Genomic DNA, 25,957 nt, shown 5'->3' with positions numbered 1-25,957 from the left:
AAAGTGGCAGGAGAAAGGGGAAGAAGAAAGCCACCGGAGACTCGTCCATCAACTCTGAAAGCTGAGGGGCAATGAGCTTTTCAGGCAGTCACTCTTATGCTATTCCATTCATATCAATGCACTGCAGGTATAATATACTGGATTTCAGAAGAACTGAGACAATTTGATGAGATGACCAGGAAATGACACAATATGTGGACCTCTTCATCTACAAGCAGATGTGCTCAGACTCTACGTACTTTGAAGGAGATGAGAGAGCTGGTTAATATGCGATGAAGATCTTGCTTTTAAGGAACGATGCACTTTCTCTGAGTATGTCGAGCAAAACTAAACATCAACTTTGGAATTGTTGAATGAAGAAACAACGTCAAGTACTTTGAGCAGAACAAAATGGCAACTTTTGAATCGCACTTGGTTCCCATCTATATAAATAACTGTCTGATGCTCTGGAAAACGCACTTTTAGTTTTTGCAGATTATTCCACATTGTGTCATACAGTACCCCCATCCCATTGCTCGGCAGACCGCAGCTGCATCTCTCGAGCTGCTGATCTGGAAATGATTGGACACTGGTCTGATAAATGGAACATTTCCTTCAATCCTGGAAAATCTCAGTGTCACCCGATCACTCCAGAATGATCGGCAAGGCAAACAAACCCTACAATCTATTCCCTTGGTCCTCCACTGGAAGAGGTTCAATCTCTTGCACTTCTAGACCTCACCATCATGCTCGAGCCCATGAGTGTTGTTGAGCCGACCACATAGCAAAAGTTGCTTCCAAAGCCAGGCACAGATTAGCCATCTTCCATCGATCTTAGTCTTTCCTTCGGAACCACTCGCAGTCTATAAGACTTTTGACCGGAGTTTAGTGGAGTACTGCTCTCCGCTTTGGATTGGCATCCTAGCGTCACATCTCTCTCATTGTTTCTGTAGAATCTAAAGCTTTCAAAAATTTTGGAGTCTCCCAGGAAGCACAGGGACTGATGTTCTCACATAATACAGGAAGGTCGGTTGTTTATCTGTTTTCTACCGTCTGTTCGCCAACATTGTTCGCTCTGCTCTCTCAGTCCTCTGACCGTCCCAGGCAACTTCAGGATGCACAAATTCTTCCAGTAACCCCTTCCAGGTAAAACTTCAAAAAATAAATGTGACTGCACACCTCATCTCTCTTACTAATTGTGTCGTCCATCAATGGAACTATGTTCCATAGGCTGTTCTGTCTCACTCTTCCCTCAAGGACTTTAAACACACAGTGCACCGCCATCAATTGCCATCCCAATTTCTGATCCATGATTTTTAGCTTGTCTGGAATTTAAATTCCAGATAAGGTATTGTCATCGTGCACTGTCCTTCTGTCCTTCCGTCCGTCTCCTATTTCGACTTTTCTGGCCAAACCACGGGGCCAATCCGGCTGAAATTTGGCAACAATGTTCATGTCCTGACTGTAAACAGGAATTGTAAAGCTCGTTCCAGTCACATGACTTTAGGTCAGTCAAAATGGCTGACTTAGTAAATTTCTTCAAAAATCTTCTTCTCCACACCCACCAGTCAGAATGCTACCAAATTTGGGTTACAACATTACGCCAGGGTAAGGATGTTAAATTGTGGAGGTCATGCCAATCACATGACTGGAAGTGTGTCAAAATGGCAGTCCCACAAATTCCTTCCAAAATCATCTTCTCTCAACCCACCAGTCAGAATGCTACCAAATTTGGGTTGTAACATTAGGCCAGAGCTCTGATAAGCTACAGATCCAGTGGTCCTATTTTTTATTATCCCCATTCACCTTCCCCAACAACCATTTTACTATGTCATAATCTGTACCATTTTGTAATCACGAGCATATAAGATCCATCGCTCCTCTGACGGGAATACCGTCTCTGTGTAATTGCTGACGATTACAGCGTGTATTTCTGTGCTGGCCGGCAACACGACACTGTCTTTGGGAGCGGTGCATCCAAACTCTACTGGAGGCCATCTATGAAGAAATTCTTCCATGTTATGACAAGTTTTGGCTGATCCCAAAGTCAAAATGAAAAGGTATCGGTGTCAACGCAATTTAACATTAGTCCCTGAGATTGTCGTAAGAATAACTACAGTGAAGTCAATGGCACATCATCGCAAATCCATACACTTCCCACCGAAAGCAAAGTAGAAAGATGGCAGAACTTCCACCAAGAATGACCCAATATGAAATTTTGAGTTAAAAATCTTTTTCCTGTTTTGACCACTGAGGATTTATGTCCCCACTCCCTGGGGCATGAACCAGGGGTCAAATCCAAAAACTCGTTACATATTTTATGCCTTTCCCAATGTTGATTGTATATACAAAGTTTCATTTTATAATGTGCCTATAATTGCATTTTTCAGTGTTTCACCTTTTGGTTTTGCTCCCTAATGACACTGCTCTTGCACATTCTTGGTATGTGATCATAACTACCAAGCTTGGTGAATTTCTTGCGAACCTTTTACGAGGAGATAGAAAGAGGGAACGGACAGACGGAATCAATTACATCCCAAGTCCCAAGTCGAATCAATTACAATATTTCCCGGGTTTTTTTTGGGGGGGGTAAGGGGGAGGGGTTCAAAAAGAGTGTGGATAATGACAAAGGTACTTGGTAGAGCACATACCCCTGCCTGGCTGAACAGTTTACATTTTGTATCCCACTGATTGGCCAGATTGACATCCAGACCCTAACCAAAATATAATCGGCTTGTTCCTGTCACCTAACCATCTCATCCACCATCCTAGTTTTGTCATAACTCTTCCACAACTTTTTGAGATGTCATGTTCTACATAGTTTTTGGCCCCATCTCTCAATGGTGTGGAATCGCTGAAAAACTTCTCGGATCCAGATTTGGATGTTCACCAAAATCGAATCAATTGGTCCTTGTCATACACCCATGTCCACCAAGTTTCATCCCAATCCGTGCACAACTTTTGGAGATATCATGCAATATCATTTTTTGCCCCATCTCCCATTGGTGAAGAATCACTTAAAAATTAAATAATTCCGTATCTGAATTCGGATCTTCACCAAAATTGAATTGATTTGTCCTTGTCACACACCCAACCTGTCCAAGTTTCGGCAGAATCCATCCATAACCTTTTGAGATATTGTGCCACAGTTTTTGGCCCTCTCTCTCAATGGTTAAGAATCAAAATTCTAGTATCCGGATTCTGATCTTCATCAAAATTAAGCGTTGCTGTCCTTAGCCGGTCACCGACATCCATAAAAAAATTCAGAACAATTTCTTGAAAACTGTGGCCAAAAGTCATATGACAAACAGACAGACAAATGTTACAGACCACTATACTTGGCGAAAATTTTTTTTTTGCCAAGTAAGAAACAGACGGCGGTAAAAACAACCTTCGCCACCAAAGGTGGCGGAGGTAATAACTTCTTTTTGTTTCCGAGTGTCATGTCAAAATCTTCAAATGTACATAACCAGTTTGTCGGAGAACTAACAACATATTGATTTGTTATGGTTACAGCCTGCGTTGAGACCATTTATGCTTTTTCTTGAAACTTTGTTTTGCTTGTGTGTGTTTACAGACCAGGAACAACGAAATATCATTGACAAACTCGCGCAGTTTGTAGCACGCAATGGTCCTGAGTTTGAGAAGATGACCAGGGTGAAACAACGGAAAAATCCCAAGTTTGCATTCCTTTTCCATGGCGAGTTCTTTAACTATTACCAGTACAAAGTTACGACCGAGCAGCAGAGTGAGTTATTACAATGATAATTTATATTACTGCAGAATTATAAAGCCTCTATGAATCTTAGGTTGGCAATACTCAGAGGTGTTTCCTCAGTGTGAATCTTGGACTATTTGCTTCTGGTCCCGGGACTTAGCCCTCGGGTGTCCTCAGATTGGCCTCGCAGTTGAGTGATGGTGTATGACACTTGCCCGTGAATAAATTCAACCACCCAAATATTATCCCATAACAGCACTGATTATGACATACAGAGTGTCCACAAAGTCTTGTTCTGGTTTAAAAGTTATGTTACTACCAAACGGGAACAAGACTTTGTGCACACCCTGAATTGTAACCCTTAAACCAAAGGTTCCCAACCAGTGGTACATCAAGGGGATTTTCGGTGGTTCTTGTACATGATAGAAAAAAACAATTTAGGATATCTTCATAAATCCTCTTTCAGAGATTTGTGATTCTGAGATTTACAAACCAAATGTTGATCTCTGTAAAGCGTTTGATTCGGTGAATTGGGATGCCCTCTGGAGGATTCTTGGTCTTCGTGTGGTGCCACCAAAACTGATCAATCTGATGTCTGAACTATACTCTGGGACTTTGAGTGCTGTGAGATGTGGTGATACCATCTCCAAGTTATTTCCAGTTGTTACTGGAGTTTGTCAGGTGTGTGTACTGCCCCCCCATCCCCCCCACACTTTTCAGCACTTGTATGGACTGGATTCTGGAGTTAATGTCAGAGAGATTAAGCTGCGGTGCATCGTTTGGGAATGTCAAGATCTCTGACCTTGATTTCACAGATGATGCAGTCATCTTTGCGGAGACTTTAGATATCCTTTTGGGGGCCCTCGAGGTGCTGAATGAGAAATCGGAGCCGCTGGGATTACGGGTTTCCTGGGTCAAAATTAATATCCAGACTTTCAATGACATCTTGGATGCTGCTTTCCTGTCTGTACCTATTTGTGGCGAGGATGTTGAGGTCACAAAGATATTCACTTTCCTTGGCAATGATATTCATGTCTCTGCTGGCTGTGAGTCAGAGGTCAATAAACGTCTGGGTCGGGCCTGGGGAGTCGTGTATTCACTGGATCATGGGGTGTGGCACTGCCGGTACCTGTGCGGGAGGACGAAAGTCCGAGTCTTCAGGTCCTTGGTGCTTCCAGCCTTGCTCTACGGATGTGAGACTTGGACTCTGACCAGGGATCTGAGACAGAGACTTAATTCCTTTGGTACCAGGTCTCTTTGGAGAATCCTTGGCTATCGTTGATTAGACTTTGTGTCTAACAAGCGGTTGCTGAGAGAGACTCTAATGAGATTTGTTACCTGCATAGTCCGTGAACGTCAACTGCGGCTGTGTGGACATGTGGCTCGTTTTCCTGACGCTGATCCTGCTCACCAGATTCTCTCAGCGAGGGAGCCTTATGAGTGGAGGAGGCCAATGGGTCGACCACGTGCCTCATAGTTGCAGCAAGTTGAGTTGATCAGCATCTCAAGGAGATGGGGATGGGTCAGGCATCTGCCTGGGGGATGGCCAGACGGAGGCCCCTTGAGTACTGGCGGAAAGTGGACGCAGCGACGCGCTGCTCCGGCACATGCTCCCATTCCTGACCTGTCCTCAGATTGGCATCGCAGTTGATTGATGGTTGCATGGCACTTGCCCGCGAATAAATTAAACCACCCAAATATTATCCCATAACTGATTATGACATACAGAGTATCCACGAAGTCTTGTTCCGGTATTTAAAGTTATATTACTACCAAACAGGAACAAGACTTTGTAGACACCCTCTATTGTAACCCCTAAACCAAAGGTTCCCAATCAGTGGTACATCTAGGGGATTTTCCAGTGGTTCTTGTACCTGATAGAAAAATACACTTTAGGATCTCTTCATTGCTGATGTTGACAATGGAGTACATAACTGTCATTACTGTATATTGTCCTGGCAAATATTATTTGAGAAAAACTAATGGGTTGAGATAAAAGAAGTACAAGAATCCCCCTCGAATACCGACACTGAATGGACAGGAAATGTTACTGAATGATGTTTTTCTGGCTCAACGTGGTCGCCTACGCTATTCCTGCAAATCTAAGGTTGATTATACTGTCTCTTGCACTGACTATTCTATTTGATTTGACAAATATCCACAAGTCAAATTGCTTCAGATCTGACAACAAGCTCGAGTTAAAGAAGTTGCGCCTGGTTCACACATGTTGCACTGTATGAGACGTCGGCAAGCGCTTGCATTGAAGACTCTGCCAAAATAATGAAATGGTGTTCTGTTCTCTGTGACGAGGATAGTAAACCATATCAAATGGTATGCTTTGAACACCATGCTTTTTCGCAAAATCTGCGAGGATTTTGATTCCGTTCATGAATCGCTCATATTTCAAACTGTGGTTCATGCATTATCTCGTGGAAATGATTTGAGACTTTTGTTCAACCTTCAGGATGAGATGAGGGAATTTTTCAATCATGATGATGGGACCAAGAAGCCGACAGCATATTTTGTTCCCATAACGGACAATCCAGAGTGGGAATTATATCTGAGGGTATCAACAAGATACCCTTCTCGGCTTGACGCTCTCAGCCAGTCTCTGTAAGGGAATGATGTCACAGAACTTTGGTTCATTGATAAGCTGAATGCTTTCCGTAGGAAAGTCGTACTCTGGAACGCGAATATTGGACGTGAGGATTTCAAAATGTTTGAAAGTCTGACTGACGTCATTAGTAAATGTGGAGGTGGTGAGCAATTGCCAGTTCTTGAAAATCCTCATTCAAAGCCATCTCATTGCAATGAATGAAGTCTTCGCATCCTTTGATCAAAAACAACTTCCTTGATCTTCCCGACCCATTTCAATCTGATGACCAGATGGAGCTACCTGTTCCTGTCAAGGTGTGTCTCATTGATCTCCAGAATGTATCCACAGCCAGGGATATCTTTGAAAAAAAAATTCCTCCTGAGAGGTTGTTTTTTTTATCCTCTGTTGCTGTCTTCTCTACCATTGCATCCTATCCTCCCCTGCCCCCATTCCTCCCCACACCCATATTTTGTCCAAGTCTCCCTTGATCTTGGCCTTGAACTCTGCTCTTGGTGTTTCCTCTCTCTCTCTCAACTGTTCCTTTTGTCCTGTTCTGTTGTGTCCTGATCTGTTCAATGTAATAATGCTAGCTCTTCTATGAGCCTCAACTATGAATACAAACACTGATATTATGGTTCCCAGAGGGAGGCTTTAAGTGTTTCGTCTTGGTGTATGTGGCGTCCCGCTTTTTGAATAATTTTTCCATCATTTTCAATTTAATTATATATTTTTGTCATTTTTTCATTTATTTAATTTTCCCCCAATTTTCAACTATTTAATTTTTTGATTTGGTATGAAATATCAGAATTTAATATGCAGGATAATATGCCTTCCATCCATCCATCCATCCATCCATTGGGACCATACTCTGTGCAGAGCGTTGGTGCTGCCAAAGCAGTCTCCTGGGCTATTGGATACAATCCTGGACGGGTTGTCACTCCGACACAGAATACTAGCGAGCCGGCACTCATTTTGCCGACCTCGGAAGGATGGGAGGCAGAGTCAACCCCACCTGGTATTAATTCAATAGTTGAGCGGGATTTGAACCCAGGATCCTAGGATCCCCAGCTCACCACCCCAACCATGAAGCCAACACCAGGCATATAGTCTGCCAATCCATTTGAAATTCTACTGTAAACCCCTGGGATGCATTTGTTGTGTTGGTGAATGTATGTGTTGATGAATGAATGTGTTGATTATCATCTGAGATTCACTTTGATGAATCGCCTCAGCTTCTGACAGTCTTTAGAGATGTAAATTAAGCATTAATAAGAGAAAACGTTTACCATCAGTTTTAAATTGGTTTGAAAACTTTGTCAGTGATTACCTTAAATTTAAGTTGTGCTCTTTAGGAATGGAGGGTAAACAAGTACATAATTTGATGATGCAGTGAAAATGTCTTCCTGCCTGAAAGTGATTTAGTTTTTGGGTTTTTTTGTTTGCTGTTCCCATCTGAGCACTTGGATCATGATTGTGGGACCCCCAAGATTAAATCCCATATGTTGTCTTCATTTCCCCCATTGTCTCCAAATATCTCACCATAATTGATGTAAATGTTTACAAATATCTCCTCATATCCAAATTCATCTAGAAGTACACTGATCTTTCCCAGTGTCCCGTCCTGCATGTAATATGAACAAGCTACTCCATCAGCCTCGGATCACTGGAGAAGATCAGCTGCATGGTAGTTGTAATGGTAACAGACTTTGAGATAATTTAGCCTGAACATTTTCCTAAGTATCTCATTTGGAGGTGGAATCATTCTGGCAAATGTAAATATTCCGAGGCAAAATTTTCCTTTCATTATCTATTTGAGTAAAGTTTAATGCTTGGAGAGAAAAAAAACTAGTCTGCCATTATAACACCTGCCCATCATCAGCTCTTCGCTTAGAACTTGCTTTCGTTTTTGCCCTGGTAGTCCTAAAACAGCAGCAATCTCGGATGTCGGGCACCGTAGGTGGGGGTGGCAACAGCCAGGGACCACCTCCTTGGCAGCAGCAACAGCAGCAACAAGATGCCACAGAACCTTTACCACAGAATCTGCCACCATGGAGAAAGTTGCCACAAGGTCCATCGGGTGGTCCAACACAGAATCTTCCACCATGGCAACAAGGACCTTCACCTCAGGCTCAAAGTGGAGCCCCTCCACTCCCTCCTTGGCAGCAGAGTGGGAGCCCGGGAGGAGGTCCCTCACAAGCACTTCCTCATCCCTGGCAGCAAGGACCACCACCACCACCTTGGCAACAAGGTCCACCACCGATCGGGCCAGGACTTGGAGGTGTATCACCCTGGCCGCAAGGTGCCCCGGTGGCTGGTGCGACGTTACCTCCTTGGCAGCAGGCATCACAGGTGCCAAGTGGTGCACCACCACCATGGCAACAGCAGGGACAGGGCAGTCCTGGACAGCAGGGCCTAACACCTTGGCAGCAGCACCCCCCTGCTGGTGCAAGTGGAAATAGTGGAACAGAAGTGTGTGCCACTGGACCTCAAGTTCAAGACCAAATACAGCAAAGTTTGCAGAACTTGGACCAGCAACAACAACATCTGATGCAACAACAGCAGGTGTGTTTCCTTGAATTACCATAAATTGTTCAATGTTGACCTCCTTAAGTTTTCTTATCTATATAGTCTAATATATACTGTATATAATTTTTTTATTTGAAATGTACATGTAAAGTGTGTGTATTATATGGGTGGCAGGATAGTTTAAAATACCCCATTTACACTGCAAATAAAAGGCTGAGAAAGCCGAGTGGGCTGACAAGGCCACAGCGTTCAAATTTGTTTGGGAAGGAGGATCTAGCAGTTGGCCTGATAGCCCTTTGGTCCTCTCGTTGGATAGCAGTTTGGATGATGGTTCGGCCAACTCTGACTCATTCTAGTTGATCAGATTTACATATTTTGAAACCATCTTAAACTAATATCAACGTGATCTCCGATTTTTGATTTGACTTGAAAATAGTTTCTCTCAGTTTCTCGACCAATGGCTTCTTCATCTCTTTAAATCTATTTGACCCTGTATCTCCTCATTAAGTCTTTTGTGAAAGCAGTTGTTCTTAAAGTTCTGCTGACCTTGCCGTATCATGTATGATTCAACACGACGTTACCCATTTGTTCGAATGAATTGAGATGCATGCCACCACATTCGCATTTCTTGTTGACCACCCACTCAGTGTGTGGTCAGTAGTCACTTTCACTTCACAACCTTACCGAGCTTTGGCTGTGTGACGTGTCCTTGCCTGCTCAGGGACGTTCCAAATTGTTGCCACTGCTTCTGCTGAGTGAAGCGTCACAAGTGCACGAGCGCATAGCAGGGTCCACTTTTAACGGCGGAATATTCTTGCATTATATTTTCTGTGTTTTATGCACACAGAAAGAGGGAGACACAACAGGAGGATTTTTCACCCATTGAGTCTGTTCACATAATCTGCTTAGTTTACCGATGTACTAACGACGTTCTTACTTTGAATGTAATCTAACCTAATTTAGCTTGACCTCCATGCCTCTTATACTTATCCAACGCATCCCATTTATACTCGAGGAAGAGAATACAGCCAGGGTAATAGCACACAATTGCCTACTGTTTTTGAGAAATATCGTGGGATATTTAACATTCAGAATCGATCTGCAGATGTGACAGCTGACCTGTATAACCCCACCAAAAGGATGTCATGCTCCGAGATGCAGCACCCCGGCGTATATTTTACCAGGGCGGAAGTTTAACTCGGATTTGATTCCATAGGTTAAAAAACAAAAACATCTCATGACTGTTCAGCTCAGAGGGTCTCCCAACCAATGACTATAATCAGCCTCTGTTCTGTTTAACTTTTGAGATATGAAAGGATTGGCACAATCAAGCCAACAACTCTGAGATGGTCATTCCATATTGGTCAGGCTTTCATTATAGATTTGATCATTCTTGTTGATGAAATGGAGTTAATGATATTAGTGAAATGTAATTTGCAGCAAAGTTTTTTTTTTTAATTTATTTTATTATTATTATTTTTTATAATGTACGATATTATTGCATTCAAATATTTTAACGGAGCATGAGCTTGAACGACCTGTGAGTGATATTTGTGCTAAGTTTAGTTTTCTTGGCATTGTGTGTGTGTGTGTGTGTGTGTGTGTGTGTGTGTGTGTGTGTGTGTGTGTGTGTGTTTTTGCTCCATAGCTCCAAAACCATAAAACCTCGCAGTCTGAAACTTTGCATGCATACAAAGGGAACTACAGGGAAGTGCAAGAGTGAATATTGTGTGTTTGGGTTAATTAAAACAACTCTTTGGAAGATAATTAACGGCCTTATTTAATTGTATCCTTTATCAGGCGCATTCTCAGCCACCTCGCTGTCTGGAATTTTAAAGCCAATCCTGGGTTTCCTCACTGGGGTCTGAAGCCGCCTTGTTTTTTGGCCTGCTCAACCATGCCTTGACTTGGAACAGGCCGCAACGATTTCTTAACAATAAAGTTTTTTTTTCCACTTTCCTCACTAATATTATCGAATGCCTTGATCATCATAGCAACGAATCGCTGAATACATTGCAATGCTTATAAAACGCCCAGAGATGCCAGCATTTGTGGATTTATTTAATTTTGGCACATGCCATAACTTCGAGAATCTCTTGAACTAAGCGAAATTTCAAAATTTAAGCTCCAGACTTGGAACTTGGCAACAATTCCGCCTGCTAAAAAAGGTGTTCATTTGTCCAATTCGGACATTGCTTGGGTCTTCCCGGATGTACGAGTTCATATGACCGACGGCAATGGGTAATCGTTTGCCAAGCTATGCATTCTATTTAGTGCTTAAGCCTCTTAGCAAGTGCTGACCAAGCTGCCTGGTTGTTTTTTTCAAAACCACTAGAAGTAAGACCCATCGCTTCGCTGATTGAAATACCAGTCTTTGCGTAATTGCTAAAAAAAATAAAAACAATAAAAATTAACATTAAGCTTAATTTTTTTCTGCTGCTCGGACGATTCCATTTAGTGAAGAGAAGTTGAAGGAATGTGCAGAAAGTGAAACTTCATTTGGTGCAATGCCATGCTCTCTAACCTGCTTTTACATCCCATAACGATAGTCAACAGAGGCCCTTTGTTTTTTTTTCGGCAATTACGTACGCAGTTTTCTTTTTCATGTTTTATGTTATCTGCTTTCATGACAAAATATTAATATAAATACACAAATCGATTCTGCAATATATTAATAGTTAGTAGTGGCTGAAAACGAAGAGGTACTTAGACAGCACCCACTGAGGTCGCACGTGGTAGGGATTGTGGGTGCCTACATGCGAGCAGGTTGGAGGAACGCATATGGGTTGGGGCATGCATGCAGCTTGGCCTTTGCTAGGTAGATAGCATGGGTTTTAATTTTTAAATGCTCGTGCCCGGTTTTACATGAAACACAGCGGTTAAAAATAAAACGGTGCTGTCTGGGCGCGTTTTATCACCCTGGTAATGGCCTGGTACATTGCCTCCCCTCCCCTTATGCTTCCTTCCCTTGCCCTTGCGTTGCCTTCATTCCCCTTATGCTGCCTTCCATCCCTTCCCCTCCTCTCACGCTTCCTTCCCTTGTCCTTACGCTGCCATCCCCTTCCCTCACGCCGCCTCCCCTTCCCTCGCGCCACCTCCCCTTCCCTCACGCCGCCTCTCCTTCCCTCACGCCTCCTCCCTTTCCCTCACGCCACCTCCCCTTCCCTCGCACCAGCTCCCTTTCCCTCGTGCCACCTCCCCTTCCCTCTCGCCGCCTCCCCTTCCCACGTCACACTGCCCCCCCACCCCCCTCATCACGCTGCCTTCCCCCTCGTCATGCTGCCTTCCCTCCTCTTGCGCTTCCTCCCCCTCCTCGCCCTTCATCCCGTGCCTCTTGCGCCTCCTTCCCCGCCTCTTGCGCTTCTTCCCCCCCTCTTGCGCTTCTTCCCCCGCCTCTTGCACTTCTTCCGCCGCCTCTTGCGCTTCTTCCCCCGCCTCTTGCGCTGCCTCCCCCGCCTCTTGCGCTGCCTCCCCGCCTCTTGCGCTGCCTCCCCGCCTCTTGGGCTGCCTCCCCCGCCTCTTGCGCTCCCTCCCCCGCCTCTTGCGCTGCCTCCCCCGCCTCTTGCGCTGCCTCCCCCCGCCTCTTGCGCTTCCCCCCGCCTCTTGCGCTGCCTCCCCCGCCTCTTGCGCTGCCTCCCCGCCTCTTGCGCTGCCTCCCCCGCCTCTTGCGCTGCCTCCCCCGCCTCTTGCGCTGCCTCCCCCGTCTCTTGCGCTGCCTCCCCGTCTCTTGCGCTGCCTCCCCGTCTCTTGCGCTGCCTCCCCCGCCTCTTGCGCTGCCTCCCCGCCTCTTGCGCTGCCTCCCCGCCTCTTGCGCTGCCTCCCCGCCTCTTGCGCTGCCTCCCCCGCCTCTTGCGCTGCCTCCCCGCCTCTTGCGCTGCCTCCCCCCGCCTCTTGCGCTGCCTCCCCCGCCTCTTGCGCTGCCTCCCCGCCTCTTGCGCTTCCCTCCTCTTGCGCTGCCTCCCCCGCCTCTTGCGCTGCCTCCCCCGCCTCTTGCGCTTCCCCCCGCCTCTTGCGCTGCCTCCCCGCCTCTTGCGCTGCCTCCCCCGCCTCTTCGCTGCCTCCCCCGCCTCTTGCGCTGCCTCCCCCGCCTCTTGCGCTTCCCCCCGCCTCTTGCGCTGCCTCTCTTGCGCTGCCTCTCTTGCGCTTTCCTCCTCTTGCGCTGCCTCCCCTCCTCTTGCGCTGCCTCCCCTCCTCTTATGCCTCCCCCGCCTCTTGCGCTTGCTCTCCCCGCCTCTTTCCTCCCCGCCTCTTGCTTCCTCCCCGCCTCTTGCTCTCCCCGCCTCTTGCTCTTCCTCTTGCTCTTCCTCTTCCTCCCCGCCTCTTCTCCCCGCCTCTTGCTCTTCCTCCGCCTCTTGCTCTTCCTCCCCGCCTCTTGCTTCCTCCCCGCTTGCGCTTCCTCCCCGCCTCTTGCGCTTACTCCCCGCCTCTTGCTCTTCCTCCCCGCCTCTTGCCCTTCCTCCCCCGCCTCTTGCGCTTCCTCCCCCGCCTCTTGCGCTTCCTCCCCCGCCTCTTGCGCTTACTCCCCCGCCTCTTGCGCTTACTCCCCCCCCTCTTGCGCTGCCTCCCCCTCCTCTTGCGCTGCCTCCCCCTCCTCTTGCGCTGCCTCCCCCTCCTCTTGCGCTTCCTCCCCGCCTCTTACGCTTCCTCCCCGCCTCTTGCGATTCCTCCCCGCCTCGTGCTGCCACCCCTCCTCGTGCTGCCTCCCCCTCCTCGCGCTGCCTCCCCTCCTCGCGCTTCATCCCGTGCCTCTTGCGCCTCCTCCCCCGCCTCTTGCGCCTCCTCCCCCGCCTCTTGCGCTTCTTCCCCCGCCTCTTGCGCTTCTTCCCCGCCTCTTGCGCTTCTTCCCCCGCCTCTTGCGCTGCCTCCCCCGCCTCTTGCGCTTGCTCCCTCGCCTCTTGCGCTTCCTCCCCCGCCTCTTGCGCTTCCTCCCCCGCCTCTTGCGCTGCCTCCCCCGCCTCTTGCGCTGCCTTCGCCTCTTGCGCCGCCTTCTCCCCTCTTCACACTTTTTGTATTTTGCAGTTCTTTTTAACCCCCCCCATCGGGCTTTCCCTCAAGTTCCCTGATCAAACAATGTCCAGAACAGGCCCTTTCCCCTCCCCACTACCTCCCTCTCTCCCCCAACTTCCTCTCTCCCTCCTCTGTCCCTCCCCTCCCTTCTCTCTCCCTCCCTTCTCTCTCCCTCATTTCCCTCTTTCTCTCCCCTTAATATTCCCGTCAGCGAAGCGACGGGTTGTATTTTGCTCGTATATTTATACAGTTGGGTGCAAAAGTACAAGTCCACTTAAATCATTGCCAAGCTTTCTCAAATCACTATATCAAACACAAATCTGTTATAATATTGAAGATATGTATCCATATTTTATAATTACCTCCACCACCGGAGGTGGACGGAGGTTATTTTTTCACCCCTGCCTGTCTGTATGTCTGCCTGTCTGCCTGTCTGTGAACAGGATATCTCAAAAAGTAATGGACGGGTTTGGACAAAACCTGGTGGACAGGGTTGGGTGTGTGATGAGGACAAATTGTTTTTATTTTGGTGACGATCCGGATACTAGAATTTCTAAGCGAATCTTCACCATTGAAAAATGGAGCCAAATACGATATATAGCACAATATCTCAAAAATTTGAGCACAAATTCGGACAAAACTTTGTGTCCAGGTTGGGTGGATGACGAGGAATTATTGATTTGTATGACGAGGTTTGGTGTATGACAAGGAAGAATATGAGTTCTACGTGAAGGCATCGAAGATTCGGAAGTATATTGGTCGGTCTGGACTGTTATTCTGTTTGCATGTATGTCGATCACCTTCAGGTCGCATTTTTACACCGATCTTCAGGAAACTTCACCACCTGGTAGAGGTGGTGACAAGCTGGAAACCTTTTGTTTTTGAGGTCATATGTCATCAATTTTCAACCGATTCACTTGATATCTATGTATATACAGGGTGTCCCAAAAAAAATACAACTTTTCATCTGCAAAGAGGATGGTCATAACATATATTTTTAAAAAATATATATGCCTGGATAGAAAGCTGAAAGATTGAAGTTTATTGTACCAATGTCAAAATTGCCACCAAAATTTAAATTTTGGTATAGAATCGTCATTTTCTTTTAGACCACATGTTCGACGTAGGCTCCACGTTGTCCGATCACTGCCTGCAAACGCGTTGTCATGTTCTCCATCACTTTGGGAAACGTTTCCTGAGGAATGTTCTGGATTTCTCGGTGGATGTTTTCCTTCAGCTGAGCAAGAGTCTGAGGCTGAGGGTTTCCATAGATCCTGTCCTTGAAATACCCCCACAAGAAGAAGTCTGGAGGAGTAAGGTCAGGGGAATATGGTGGCCACTCAACGTCTTCGTAGAGGGAGATAAAGCGGCCCTCAAAATGTTGGTTGAGAAAACGCCTTGTTTCCCTGGCTGTATGGGGTGGTGCCCCATTATGCTGGAACCACTGGGTTCTCTGAATAAGGTTGTTTCTCCTACGGGCCTGAGTACGTAGCTCAGGCAGATAGAATTCCTGAATCATTTCACGATAGTTCCTCTGGTTTACCGTGCAAGTGCGTCCCTGGTCATCTTCAAAGAAGTATGGACCAATTATCCCATACCAACCAACCGCCACCCACATGGTGACTTTGAGAACAGATCGAGGCACAATTTCAGTTGATGCATTACCAGGATTTTCAGTTCCCCAGTACTGAAAGTTTTGCTTGTTTACCTCCCTGGACAAGTGAGCATGGCTTTCCTCCGTCATGTGAAGTTTTTTGAGGAAGTTTGCATCTTCCTCCAACTTTCCTGAGAACCAATTTGCAAAGTCTAGTCGTTTGCATTTCTGTTGATCAGTAAGCACCGTTTCCGTTTGAATTTTGTATGGAAAGGCATGAATGTCTTGGCGAAGGATCCTCTGAACGGTGCTCTTATGAATGTTTGTCTCGGCAGAAAGTCGTCGAATCGATTTTTTTGGACTCTGAACTCTGAATGCCTGTCTCACCATTTCCACATTTCCTTCACTACGACCTGTCCTCTTCCGACCACTGTGACCCTTGTGAAGGTCACAGATGGTTCCCACATTGGTAAACTTTGCGATGGTGCACTTTATTGTCCGGAAGTTTGGTGCATGGCGCAAGTGGATACCGAAATGTCTCGAGTCAAGATGTTGCACCTGTATGACACTTTTTGTCTGGTGCCAAAGTTCAACAATTTTCGTCCGTTGTTGTACGGTCAGTCTTTGCATTTTTCTGGCGCTTGCTTGGTATCAAAATAAACTTCAGGGTCTGCAACAAGAAATGAAGCATTAGTGACAAAATTACTGCTTTTTTAGGATCAAACGAAGCATTTTAAAAGTTTATATATTTTTGGGACACCCTATACTGTATATGAAACTGAAAAACATGGGTAGACTGTGAACCCTCGTCGAGGTGAAGTCTTGGTTGACCCCTGTGAGTGTGTTTATTAACCCTTTGAACCCTGGCGGCCGTTTTACCAGTTGCGATTCAAACTTCCACATACCCAAGCGGCTGGTTTACCGGCAGCTATTCAAACCTCCATATACCTGAGCGGCCAGATTTTTCTCCAGATTGCCCAGGGTGGGGGAGCCGAAAGTCCAAGGAGCTCAGGGTTCAAATGGTTAATAACATACTGTTTGAACATGAGTTGGACCGTGAGTACGTCGATTAATTACTTATTATTGGACCTTGACTACATCTATAATTATCTCAATTAATTATGGACTATTGGAATATACATTTTGGACATGTAGACCTTTCCAGCCCTTGCACCTTTTGGACCCCTTCGACCTTTTTGACAATTTTAAACCCTTGTACCCTTTAAACATTTGCACCCTTTTGACCCTTAATATCCCGAAGACCCTTTAAAACATTAATACCCCTAAGACCCTTTATAACTCTGAGATCCTTTAAGACCCTTTAGATCCCACAGATCCTTAAGACTCTTTAGACCCCAAAGACCCTTTAGACCCCAAAGATCCTTTTATAACTTTAAGAACTGTTAGACCGCCTAATACCCTTTAGACCTTTTATAACCTTAAGACCTTCAAGACCCCTAGGACCCTTAAGACTTATTATATCCCAAAGACCCTTGAGGACCCAAGACCGTATAGACCCCATTAAAACCTCTAAAACCTGATATACCCTGTTATACCTTCTGTCTGAGAGCCTTCTTCAACAACACTTGAGGTTCACCCGTCATAATCAAAAGGCCCCCCATTGGTAAACCACCTCAGTACCAAGCTTAGGGGGTGCTAAATATAATTAATTAATTAATTATCTCTGTTTTTTTTAGGTTTTGCTCATCTTTGTTCGTGGCATAAGGAAAAGTCTCATGTGAAACAGAAAAAGTCACACGTGGCAAACAGAAAACGGTGTCCGTGACAACAATTTCACCCCATTATATTTTTGTGATTTCATTGTTGCCAAACCTCATGAATTTTTCAAGTTGTCAGATTGAAAGTAACACAGCTTATTTTGTACGTATGTGGGGTACATGTGGTCAAAATTAGTCTAAAGGCCTGGTCACACCTTGACGTTTTAGCCAGCGATGGCAACGTATTAAAATGTATCTAAAACGCTGGCTTACGTTGAACTTTTGATGTTTTTTTTAAAGATTCGGACGTATTCATAGCGACTTGGTCTTATGTATAACGCATTGGTAACGGACACAGAACGTTTCGTTGTGTTATAGATAACTTATACCAACGAATGCTGAACCTGTTGTCGGCCTACACAACCTATGCCCAACGATAGTCTAACTTAGGCATAGCGCGTTGCACGCATCGCCGACGATGTCGTGACGTAGCCTATTAAAAGGCTGACGCACAACGATTCGAATCATAACTGCCGTAGAAATGGAAGTGTCAACATCGCGGTCACACCTTGGCGATCTTGCCAGCGTATGCCGACCTAAGAAAAATGCGTCTAAAACGTTGGGGCACGTCAAATACGGTATGAGTAAGTTTGGTATACGTGAGTACAACGCTAAAGTACGCTATCATACGTCGTAGTAAGTAGAGTACGTCAAGAAATTTTAAACATGTTCAAAATTTTACGACTTACTCGGCGTATGACACACGTTCCGCATGCGATGGGGATAAGTTTTACACACGATATGCGGACGCTTACACACGTCCACAAAGGCTACTTATAAGCTACTCATAAGTCGAAACACGTCGCGGTAATGTCTTTTTTACGCGAAACTTATTTCTAACTTATGTTTGACGTGCTTTGAACCAATTCTTTACGTAGTCCCAACACACATCGACGTATGTAGACGTATTCCAATGACGTCTTCCGGTCGACAAAAAAAAATAAATTAACGTGTTTCTAGCTTACAACTGCCAGATAAAGACGTGTTCCCAGCGGTTTTGGAAATTGGTATATAAAAATGCTGCTCATAAAAGGGGAACCCAACTGTGTTTTCGAGTCCTTTTTGAGTCGATGTCCATGTCAGCAGTAACAGTATTAGTATTAGTATTAGTAGTAGTTTGTTCATGTTGGCAGTAGTAGGTGAGTGTGAGGGGGAGGGTGTGGGTTATGATGGATCGTCCTTGCGTTTAACGATTTAACGATTTAAATGGCTGCATCTCCACTATTGAAAGTAGACGCTTGCGCTCAACAATTGGATTTTTTTACACTCAACGACTTTTAAACGGTACCACTCAACTATTTTCATTGTTTACAATGAACGATTTAAATTGCTGTCACACGCCTTTGTTTTTTGACGCTGGGGTTTGGAAATTTGAAGCGTTTCTTCTGAACGTGTTAAAACGCTCAAACTCGACTATTTTAAATAGACGCTGCCGATGGACAATTGGAATCATAGCCAAGCTAGACATCGAAGTGTGAACATCCTCGTCATGCCGAAGAAAAGTTTGAAGAATGCTGCAAATAAGTGTCCTGGCCGTGGCTGTGGACGCTGATGCAAGGACGATCCATTATACCGACGTCTTTCAGCCTATGAGTAACTTAACAGTAACGTCTGTCGACGTGTGGCAACGATCGCGTAACGTGCCAACAACACGTTAATCATAGATTAGAAATAAGTTTCGGGTACGCTAAACATTACCTCGGCGTGTCTCAACTTATGATTAACTTCCAAGTAGCATGTGTTGACGTCTGTCAACGATCGCAGACCGTGCATACAACTTGTGGCCAGCGTAGCGGAACGTGTGAGTCATACGCCGGCATACGTCGTGAAATTTCCAGCATGAAAAAATTTGAGGACAACCAAAATGTACAACGTTTAAAGCCAACGTACAACGACGTATGGCAGTTTTTCAGCGTGCTCTCAATGTTATCAAAACTTACCCATAACGTATTCAACGTGTGCCAGCGTTTTAGAAAAAAAAATTCAAAAATCGGCATACGTTGGCTAAAACGTCAAGGTGTAACCGGGCCTTAAGATCAAGGTCAATGGCATCCGAAATATGTAAAGCACCTTACGAGGCCATAATTATACAATACATCGACCAAATTTGCTACACACAACTTTCCATCATGTAAAACACTTGATATGTGAAATTTTCAAAAATTACCAAATTTCTGTTTCAATGGCAACTCTTGTTTATTTGGATTTCACAAGTATTGTGCTATGTACGACATCTTTCTTGTTTGTTTGTTTGTTTGTTTGTTTGTGAGTGTGATATATCAAAAAAGGTTATGGTCGTATTCAGATGAAACTTGGTCGACAGGTTGGGTGTCTGACAAGGACGAATAGATTAGATTTTGGTGAAGATCTGGAGAGGATAATTTTTTTTTTAAAGATATATATATGTATGTATATATATATATATATATATATATATATATATATATATATATATATATATATATATATATATATATATATATATATATATACATATATATATATGTATATATATATATATATATATATATATATATATATATGTATATAAAGTTATGTATGGATGTGGATGAATTGGGTAGGTGACAAAGCAAGCTGATTAGATTGTGGTTCAGGTCCGAATGCAGATCCGGCCTATGTATGGGATACAAAACATAAACTGTTCAGCCTGGCAGAGGTATGCGCCCAAACTACGCAGTGCCGTCCTCGGGTTATTCCCCCTATTCTTCCTCATTCGGCGCCCTTGGCTCCCTGCAATCGTCTCACCTCTACTCTCACTCATCTCGTTACTCCGAAGTCTTGTGTGTCCTGCCTTTGTATAGATAAGCCACGAGTCGATAGGAAACATTTTTGTTTATCACTGCTAAGTGCACTACTCCAGCACTTTCATTTGTGGATCATTTTTGTGCATTGTTGCTCTTGTGATCACAAGACAAGCAAAATTCCCTCACTGATTAAAATTTGACCACAGATAATTCAAGCTTATTTTTGGCGTCTTGCCTGTGTCTGAGGGGCCCTCAGTGGATAACCTGCTGGGACACAAGTTGTATAATATGCTTAGCCAGGAAATGTCCCAGAAAAGTCAGCATGCACACATTCTCAAATCTCCACAATGATTGAGAAACTTTTGCTAATTCTTTCTACTAACATGTGAAAGAGTACTTTCGGTTCGAACATCTCATTCTGCTCAAAGTGATCACAAATTGTCAGGCTGGGTCAGGCTATAGCATTCCCATTTCTGCCAGTACCTGACTTTCTCTGCCTTTCATTTGCTCTTTTACACATGATGCTGCAGCACTGGTTCTCCACCATTCAGAATGTTGTTTTCCCCAATGGCAATTCCAGAACCCGTTTGGGTTCATCATAATCACCATCACGTACCATGCCCTATGCAGTGTTGTTGCTGTCCGGGCAGTTCCTAGGCTACAATCCTAATTGGCTTGCCACTCCGACTCGGGAAATCGGGCCAGGAGTTTTGAATTTGTTCAGGCTGCCGGCAATAGCTCGCCTCCTCTTCGCAAAGGATACCATGGGATATTTAACGTCCACCAACCCCCAACTAACGATGGCAGACGAGATACCCAGTTTTCCGTCCATCCGAGGGACAGCACATGCATTAATGAATGATCCTGCCTGTGAAACACCAGGCTGACAGTTTATAGCTGCATCATGAATTGAACCCAGGCTAGACAGCTTGGAGGTGAGTGTGCATATCTCTAGGCCATTCTGCCAGCCCTATCGAGAAAATTTAGTATGGGAGAGAAAAAAACACAATGATAGATTAGACTCGTGCCGTCATGGGGAGAGAAAAGAGGAGGAGGTTAGGAGATGAGAGTAAGAGGTAAGGAGTGTATGTATTTGGAGGACAGAGAAGTGTGGATGGTGAACTATTCTGACATTTTTGCATTTGTAATAAATAGATACTTAAGGGAATTTATGAAAGATGTGATTGGGATGGAAAAGGGGGTGTCAGAATATTTTTGCGTAAATACGAGTGGATAGCCCCAAACATTATTTGTTTTCTCTGCCATATCCAGAATGAACACTATGTTCATTTTTTGAACAAATTAATTCTGCTATTCAGGCAGCTGCTGACCATCTGAACTCCATGCCGCTACGTGGGCTCAGCCTACTCGGCTTTCTTGCCCACCAGACATAGTATAAACAAGCCATCATCTGGTATTGTGCATGTCAAGCTTTGAGGTTTAATCTGCGTGAATTTAAATTCGTTACAATCGACTTTGTTTGTTGTGGATCTGAAGGTGCTGCATCCTGGAGCACACCATCCATTGGACGGCACAGTAAGCTGGCGATTCTATCTACCTCCGTTTGCTGCTATCTTTTAGGCATTAAACATATCACAATTATTTTTTTTTTCAATAATTGTCTTAAATTGACATGAATGGTGTCCATAGAAACTTCTGCACCATTCCCATTATATATTCAAGTTTAAATACAACAATAGATACATGGATGAAGGAGGGTAGATGTGGAAAAGTAACATTTTGTACTATGCGTCGCCCCAAGGAGCAGATTGAAGCAGCGTTGGTTGCGGCTCAAGAGCAGCGTCTACAGGATCAGGCATCCGATGTGCAGGTGGATCTGGAGGAATTTGATACTGTGCTGAAGCCCATTATTGATTCGTGCACCAAGGATGCCATTTCGGTGCGTATGTTCTCTTGATGTAGCAGTCCACATACAGAGTGAGATGCTCGGGTTGGATGGTACGGAGCAGGGCAATCAGATCGAAATGATAATAATTAAAACACAGACGCAGGGACACGACCAGTCTGTTCCTCACTAAACATTTATCGAACAATAACAGCCATTCCTGACTTCTTATTTTAACGGTTAAAAGATTGTGGAAATGATACTAATTTTACAACACACCATTCTTTTTTTTTTTCTTTCTTTCTTTCTTTTGTTTTTTTATACATCGTCAAGTCTCGTGGAAGAGCGAGTATATTGAACGGATCGGGGCATAACAGGCAAGGAACAGTCGAAAGAGGGGAAAACACCAACGGCAGAGTATAAGGCCAAGATAGAGGGAGACTTGGACAAGCAAAGGGTGTGGGGAGGAATGGGGAGCAGGAGAGGATGCATGGTGTGGACAAGATGATGCATGGGATGGCCACGATGGATACAGAAGGAAACTCCAAGGAGGGAAATTTGGATGGAGGGAGGGAGTTCCTCAGTCATTTCAACTTGAACTGAAAGCCTCGTGCAATGTTAAACCCAAGCGAAGTCGATGGCGCGCCATTGCAAATCCCCATTCTTCTCACCTGAAACAAAGTTGAAAGATGGTTAAAAAAATATGTTCGACCAGAAATGACCCAATATCAAATTTTGAGTTAAATTTATCTATTTTCTCCTTTTGACCACTGTGACCCTGAAAGCATGAACCTGGGGGTCAAATCAAAAAAATTGTGACGTACTTCATTTGTCCCCCCGATGTTGATTGGATATACAAAGCTTAATTTTAAAATGTGCCCGTAATTGCATACTTTATTTGACCTTTTGACCCCGTCATGGGTTGGGGGGGGGGAGGGGTGAGGCCAAAACAAATCCTTCTCTTGCACCGTTATGCCATGTGTTGATCATAACTACCAAGTTTGGTGACTTTCTGCCCAAGCGTTGAAGAGGAGATGGCATGATGGATGGACAGAATGATTGCAGAGCTGTTTACAATACCCAATTACCAATCCGTACCCCCCCCCCAATTTTTTTCAAAAAATATGGGGATAATAATGCAATTTCTGTCCACCACATTCCATGAGACTCTCCTGCTGCTTTCATAGGACAATGCTGTATTTGTATTGTGACTGCAGAACGGCAAGACATGGATCTTCAGCAAAGCAAAATCTCAAGAACAGTGCACGCTCCTGGCTGATTACCTCAAATGGCGAATTATGAAACCGGGTGAAAATTTCAAGCTCCATCTTCACCTCATTTACCTCATCAATGATGTTCTTCACCATTGGTTTGTCTTTTTGAGGCTTGCTGGGTTTGATATGCTGCATGCATGCAATATTCATTGCGTTCACGTATCACCAGTACTCCAGGACTCTAGTATTTTCTTGCAATCATACTTTATATAGAATTTGAGAAGTGATTATTTGATTAATACCCCATTGACTAGTATGCACTCCTAAACTGCTGGACGGAATGAGTTTAAAACTGGTCATTGTACTCGGGGTGTGCACAGGAAGGTTTTAAGTATTGTAAAAATCTCATAGTTCAAGGTTGGGGGAGCACACAAGTTCTCCATATAAATGTGGATCATATAGCGCCACTCCTTGTGTGAGGGGGTATTTCAAGCCAAAATAAAGCATGCCAATTCCATCCATCAAAACCATAGGCCTCACAGAAGTTGGGAAGCTATCGTACTATAATATTGTTAGGGGTCGGTGGCGAGAATGACCACGAGGTGTGGGAGGTTACGTCGCTTCCCACCAGACTCCCCAGAATTGTAGGCCGTCGCTCCGGATAATTCCGTAACGCGGCGGGTCACTGAACCGACAGTGGACGCCAATATCTCAACCGCGTAGCGTAGGGTCTTTTTGTCTAGAACCAATTTACCTTAATAACTACGCGATTTCGACTATCGGGGAACCACGCCCTCAGCACGTCTTGCTCGAACTGAACCAGCTGCGGTAGAGTTCCAACTACCGACGACCAAGTCCGGTTCGGGTGCAATCGAGTGGAAACTGCCAAAGCCGTGCCGGCTGGTGTGAACGGATTATCGGGTATAAAAACCCGCCTAAACTCAGATCCAAACCATGCTGGACCAATGCAAGAAAGGACGGAAACGAACTGGGAACATTTCTACAATCATTTATTTACAGTAAAGAAAGGCACAGGGCAGACTTACGCGGGAATACAAGGCAGGCGAAATTTACAATGATCAAACACTTGCACAGTTTCTACTTACAAGACGGGCCCACACACTCAGACGCACACACAGATGTTTTATTAGAAGACCCCTGCAGCCAGAGAGGGAGAGACGAGCTGGGGATCGCAGTTCAGCGGGGTACCTGCACGCTGGAGGTAGGGGGTGCTCCGTGGTGCGACAACTGTCAATGGTGGTGCGGCTCGGCCCACAGTCACACGCGCGGGCCTCATGCCCATGGAGGAACCAGTGTGGAGCAGTCGGAGTCCCCGGGCGGAGATCAGGGTCACGGACGGGACCCACGAAGGCTCCACGAATGCCAGCAAAAGAACCAGCCAACTCCACGAACGAACCATGAACCACCAGCAACACGACACGACGCTCCCAACCAACGTGCTCCTTTCTTCTCTAATCCCCTCAGACGCGCTCCTCTCTTCTCCAATCTCCTAAGACGCGCTCCTCTCTTAAGAACCAACGAAAGGCAACAACAGAACCTCCGTCCAGGGCAGGGCTCAGTGAAGCACACGTCACTGTCCGCCTTGATTGGACATGGTTCCCATGTGCCCACCCTTTCTGGGCGGGGTTTCGGCCATACCCAGATAAAGCCGCCCTCCCCTCCACACGTGTTTGAGGAAGGTGGACCTGGTGCAACTGCCTCGACCATCGTCGGAATTCCACCTCAGGCAATGGTGCACTGTGGCCCGCGATCCGAGGGCTGCAAGCGCGATGGTACCGTTGGATGTTTCGTTGGAGGATATGTGGTTTGCTAGATGTTCGTTGGAGGGTTCATTGGATGTAAAGATTTAATAACCTACCTAAAAGGACATCGCAACGCACACCTTTGATTCTCCCACTAGACAAAAGAAAGGGACCTGTCTCACATGTACTTAACGGCATAACTAACTTTTGGGACCTGTATGTTGAATGCACACGGTTTCCTGATCCGTAACAATATCGTACTATTTATGTGTTTGTTTTACTTCAATGCATTCCGATGCATGGAATGGGTTGAAAACGGGTGGTTGCACTCGAGGTCTGCTCAGGTGGATTTTAGGGGTTTAAAAAGTCATTTTGGGGGTTAAAAAAAAAGTTGGGGTTAAAAAAGTCCTATCACCTTCGGTGGCTCCACGAACGCCAGCAAAAGAACCAGCCAACTCCACGAACGAACCACCAACAACACGACACGACGCACCCAACCAACGTGCTCCTTTCTTCTTTAATCCACTCAGACTCACTCCTCTCTTCTCCAATCTCCTAAGACGCGCTCCTCTCTTAAGAGCCAACGAAAGGCAACAACAGAGCCTCTGTCCGGGGTGGGGCTCGGTGTTTTAATGGCGGAGGTAATATGTCATGGCATCAAAGAAGTGGCGGAATGAACCTGTCCGTTACGACTTTTCTCGTTAATAAAAACCAAACTAGATGGGGAAGTTAATCTGGAGAGTCTGCTTGCATTTGCACCTTCAGGCCCCCATTTAAGCTGAACTTTTGTTTGTTAATCTCCGCCATCGAAGATGGACGGAGGTTACTGTTTTCACCCCTGTCTGTTTGTTTGTTTGTTTGTGAACAGTATTATGGAAAAACTCCTCGACGGATTTCGACGAAACTTGGTGGGTGCATTAGGTATGGTCCAAGGACCATTCCATTAGATTTTGGACTTGGTCAAAAGTCCAATATGGCTGCTATGGTGGCCATTTTGAAAAAAATATTTGAATTTTTGTTTTTGCATTTCTACATGTTTTAAGTGATTTCCAACCACCCCCCCCCCCAAAAAAAAATTGTTCGAGAAAAAAAAACAGAAAATTTTGTCTAAGTTTTTTTTTTCTCTAACAATTTTTTTTAGAGAATGAATTGAGTATGTGGAGTGCGAATT

The 25,957-nt window shown here is 45.1% G+C and overlaps 1 protein-coding gene across 2 annotated transcripts in view; it reads left to right on the top strand.

Annotated features, from left to right (window-relative positions):
• The window catches only part of CHERP (calcium homeostasis endoplasmic reticulum protein), an 86,815-nt gene that overhangs the window by 22,261 nt on the left and 38,597 nt on the right, over nucleotides 1-25,957 (top strand). For both annotated transcript variants that reach the window (XM_085885411.1, XM_085885410.1), the window contains exons 2-6: nucleotides 3,557-3,727; nucleotides 8,212-8,855; nucleotides 21,461-21,499; nucleotides 21,726-21,863; nucleotides 23,027-23,178. In XM_085885411.1, coding sequence (XP_085741537.1) covers nucleotides 3,557-3,727; nucleotides 8,212-8,855; nucleotides 21,461-21,499; nucleotides 21,726-21,863; nucleotides 23,027-23,178 — 1,144 coding nt within the window. The remainder of the gene's footprint in view (nucleotides 1-3,556; nucleotides 3,728-8,211; nucleotides 8,856-21,460; nucleotides 21,500-21,725; nucleotides 21,864-23,026; nucleotides 23,179-25,957) is intronic.

The sequence above is a fragment of the Eptatretus burgeri genome, chromosome 6, assembly GCF_056783735.1.
Source record: "Eptatretus burgeri isolate ZD-2024b chromosome 6, Ebu_testis_v1, whole genome shotgun sequence".
Classification (NCBI taxonomy): domain Eukaryota; kingdom Metazoa; phylum Chordata; class Myxini; order Myxiniformes; family Myxinidae; genus Eptatretus; species Eptatretus burgeri.
Note: the sequence above shows the minus strand (reverse complement) of the source record. Positions and strands in the feature narration are given on the sequence as shown.